This window comes from Antrostomus carolinensis, unplaced genomic scaffold (genome assembly GCF_000700745.2).
Source record: "Antrostomus carolinensis isolate BGI_N321 unplaced genomic scaffold, ASM70074v2 scaffold7748, whole genome shotgun sequence".
NCBI lineage: Eukaryota > Metazoa > Chordata > Aves > Caprimulgiformes > Caprimulgidae > Antrostomus > Antrostomus carolinensis.
Genome location: NW_010333629.1, coordinates 5,341 through 9,379, shown reverse-complemented (window position 1 = coordinate 9,379; position 4,039 = coordinate 5,341). Strand labels below are relative to the sequence as shown.

General features: G+C 54.0%; 1 protein-coding gene across 1 annotated transcript; it reads left to right on the top strand.

The window, feature by feature from the left end:
* Positions 1-889: 889 nt before the first annotated feature.
* On the top strand, positions 890-3,315 carry TMEM51 (transmembrane protein 51). Its single transcript, XM_010173922.1, has 2 exons — positions 890-1,233; positions 2,904-3,315. Exons 1-2 carry the CDS (start codon positions 890-892, stop codon positions 3,313-3,315), a joined length of 756 nt encoding a protein of 251 aa, XP_010172224.1.
* Positions 3,316-4,039: the final 724 nt, after the last annotated feature.

Sequence of the window (4,039 nt, the reverse complement as noted above, 5' to 3'; positions counted from 1 at the left end):
GTGCAGCTCCGTAAAGCATGGAGCATTTCTCTAAGCAGTGGAATTTATTTCTGTGGCATTTTTGTGGTGCTGTGGAGAGGTCGGGTGTCGCTCTCTGAAGGATGGTCAATCTAAATCCTTAGCAAACGTCAGTAAGAGAGAACTGGGGTTGTTGAGCCTGGAGAAAAGGAGGCTGAGGGGAGACCTTCTGGCTCTGTCCAAGTCCCTGAAAGGAGGGTGGAGAGAGGTGGGGGTGGGTCTGTTCAACCAAGGAACAAGGGACAGGACAAGAGGAAATGGGCTCCAGTTGTGGCCAGGGCAGTTGAGATGGGATGTGAGGAAGAATTTCTTTGCTGAAAGGGTTCTGGGGCATTGGAAGGGGTTGCCCAGGGCAGTGGTGGAGTCCCCATCCCTGGAGGGATTGAAGAGTCGTGTAGACACAGTGCTGAGGGACATGGGTTAGTGGGGGACTTGTCAGTGTTGGGTTCATGATGGGACTTGATGATCTTAAAGATCTTTTCCAATCCAGGTGACTCTGGGATTCTGTAATTCAGTTCTTTTGTAAGGTTGGTGGATCTTACAGCTGAGAAAGTAGCCGAGATGAGAAGGGCCAGCAAAGATCCTGCTGCCGACTGCCATCTTATGTCCTGACGTGCTCTCCACGGGTGTGGTGGAATTCAATTTCCAACATTAGTTGGATGAATCGATGTTATTGTGGCCACAGAAACAGGAGCTAAATAGCCTTTGCATCCTGCCGTGCACTGACCATCCATCGCCTTCCATCTCTTCCCAGAGCTCGCCACCTGCCCAGGGAGGGGACCGCACGCATGCTAACAGGACTGCAGCCCCCGCCACCTGAGCCCTGCTGTGAGGTGGGGACAGCCCAGCCGGCCGGCCAGCAGCAGGAGCGATGGCCCAGTCCCGGGCCAACGGCTCACACTACGCCCTGACGGCGATAGGGCTGGGGATGCTCGTCCTCGGCATCATCATGGCCGTCTGGAACCTCGTCCCCGGCTTCGGCCCCGCTGAGAAACCCACCACCCACGCCGGGAACAGCAGCAAACCCGACCGTGGCACCGGAGGTATTTTGAAGAGCAAGACCTTCTCGGTGGCGTACGTGTTGGTGGGAGCGGGTCTGCTGCTGCTGCTGCTCTCCATCTGCTTGAATATCCGGGACAAGAAGAGGCAAAGCGAAGACATCGCTCGCGTGCAGCACCAGACTGCGTCTGCAGAGCCCTCGCAGCAGGAGGACAGGTGAGCCTTTTTGGGGAGGAGAAAGGGAATCCTGGAATCACAGATCGGTTTGGGTGGGAAGGGACCTTTCCAGGTCACCTAGTCCGTCCCCCTGCCATGAGCAGGGACATCTTCAACCAGAGCAGGTTGCTCAGAGCCTTGTCCAACCTGACCTGGAATGTTTCCAAGGATGGGGCTTCTACCACCTCTCTGGGCAACCTGGGCCAGTGTCTCACCACCCTCAATCTAAGTAATTTCTTCCTCCCATCTAGTCTAAACCTCCCCCCTTTTAGTTTCAAACCATCACCCCTTGTCCTATCCCTGCAGGCCAAGCTAAAAACTCTGTCCCCATCTTGCTTATTAGCACCTTCAAGTATTGAAAGGCCACTAGAAGGTCTCCCTGGAGCCTTCTCTTCTCCAGGCTGAACAGCCCCAACTCTCTCAGCCTGTCCTCACAGCAGAGCTGTCCCATCCCTCTGATCATGTTTGTGTCCCTCCTCTGGACTGGCTCCAAGAGGTCCATGTCTTTCCTATGCTGAGAAAGGGAGTGAGATCTGGCACAGGATTGATGCCAAGAGTTGTTATGCTTCCTCAGAGAGGTCAGGAGGAAGGAGACAGGCTGATGGCAGCGTGTGCTGAAAGAAGGCGAGCACGTCTCACGGTGTAGGGTTCAGATATGTTGCAGAGATCAGGAAGGAGCGAATCCAGCTGGTTTTCTGGTGCTGTAGGTGAAACATTTCCTTGTTTGTGTGTAAGCTGGGGTCTAGCTGGAGCCGTGGCCAAGCAAGCGTTGCGGAGCCTCGCCACTCCTTGCTTGGTCAGCACACCTTCTGGGAGCCGTGGTTAATGGTTAACACAGAAGAGCAGGATCGCTGCTGCAAACCAAGGGAGAGGAGCAGGTGTAGGAGGTGGTGTCTTGGTGGGTGCAGCCGGAGGTGGTTTCAGCCCAGGCAGTGGCTGGACATGGAGTTTAGACCCATTGAAGGTCTGCAGGGCTCTCCTGTTTGCTCGGGGAACTCTTAAGGAGCAGAGCAAAGGCTGCTGGCACAGCAGGCACGGTCTGAACAAACACCGGGCGCAGGAGAAGACCCCGGACATCTCGGCAGCACAGGGAATCGGCGTGGTCCCTGGTGTGGGCTGGTTTTCCCTATAAGATGGTAAAGGTAATTTCATAATGCCAAAGAAATGCCACATATATGTGTGCAGGCTGTGAGCAGGTACCAGTGGTGTGGATGGAAATGTGTCACGTAGATGGTGAAGCATTGCAGAGCTGAATCTCTTTGCAGGACATATCAAGGTAGATACCCAGCCTGAAAAACATCTGGCTGGCAAAGGTGGAGGGGTGATAATGTTCCTTTCCTCGTATTTTAGCTGATTTTTTGAGAGGGAAGGAGAGAAGGCAGTGTTGTGCTGGGGGAAGAAATCACTGTTGAGTGATGGAAAAAGAGATTTTGTGGGTAAAGAATGATGATCAAAGACAGACGTGTGTCACAAGGAGATAAAAATGTGTCTGAACACAGGTGAGGTTGTGATCTGTTCTGTCAAACAACAAGGAACTGGGATATAACGTAGAAGAGCAAATAAATAAAGGGGTTTTCTGGGAGTGTGGTTTTACTCTCTTCTCTCTATGCCCTCCCTCCTGTGAAGCTGAGATGATGCGCTCCTGACAGCCTTAATTTTATCCCCTCTAGTCAAGAAGAGGACGAAGATGTGTCTTCCCAGTACTACGTCCCCAGCTACGAGGAGGTGATGAACACGGGCTACTCTGAGCCCAGAGACTTGGACAGGAGCAACAGGATCAGCGTCTCCCTGCCCTCCTACGAGTCGCTGACGGGGCTGGATGAAAGCGCCCAGCCCTCGGGAGCCCCCGGCCCGGAGCCTGGCACGGAGCGGCAGCCCGGCCGGCACAACTCGCGCCTGAGCAAGCGCCTGAAGCCGCTGAAGGTCCGGAGGATCAAGTCAGAGAAGTTGCACCTGAAGGACATCAGGTTAAACCTCGCGGAGGGGAACAGCACTGCCCCGATCACGATAGAGCCGCTGACCCCTCCGCCCAAGTATGAGGAGATCCAGGAGAAACCCCCGGAGAGCCAGCAAATGACTTAAAAATGAGGAATCTGTGATGCTGCTGGGTTGGGTTTGGATTTATTTTATTGTTTAAAAACAACCACAGTGAGAGGGGCTCGGTCTGTGTATGCAAAAGCAGACAGGGCTCCCTGGAAGCTGTGATGTGGAGGACACGATGGGTGCGTAGCGCTGCAGCACGGGGACGGGACGAGCGTTCTCTGGGACGGGGTTTTACAAAAGACAGTGGGGAAAGAAACCTGAATGCCCATAACTCTGCTGCTCTGAAGAAAATGAAGGCTGGACATCCCACAAGTGTGATTTGTGGTGTTTTACATAAGGACCACCCAACATATTTTCTCACCCCCTCTCCCTCTTGCACCAGCAAGGCTGTTTGAGCCACCAAACTGATACAAACCAAGGGGTTTCCAAGTGGAAAAGGACAACGCTGCTTTTTTTTTTGGTGCCTTTTTTTTTTTTGAGTCAGGGAAACGGCGTTGCCAGAGCAGCGCTGCAGCTTTCCCTGGCTCCTGGCTTTGGGGCTGGGCTGGTGGCTCAGGGCCAGCCCCAACTCCTGCCAAGGTCTATGCTTGCTGGTGGGAAGTGGGCTGAAACCAGCCCTGAGCTCCTTGGGGAGAGGATGGATTTCTTGCCTCGGTTGCTTTCTCTGTTGTGTTTGTGCTCCGATGCGAAGGGACAGTGTGTTTGAAGGCAGTGGGTAACTCCAGGAGGGTTGGGAGGTGTGCAGGGTGAAACACCCCTGAGC

Excerpts from the sequence above, each read along its gene's own strand:
- TMEM51 (XM_010173922.1), top strand. The coding sequence starts at position 890 with ATGGCCCAGTCCCGGGCCAACGGCTCACACTACGCCCTGACGGCGATA. Across the intron at positions 1,234-2,903 it reads CCCTCGCAGCAGGAGGACAG|TCAAGAAGAGGACGAAGATG; the intron begins GTGAGCCTTTTT and ends TATCCCCTCTAG.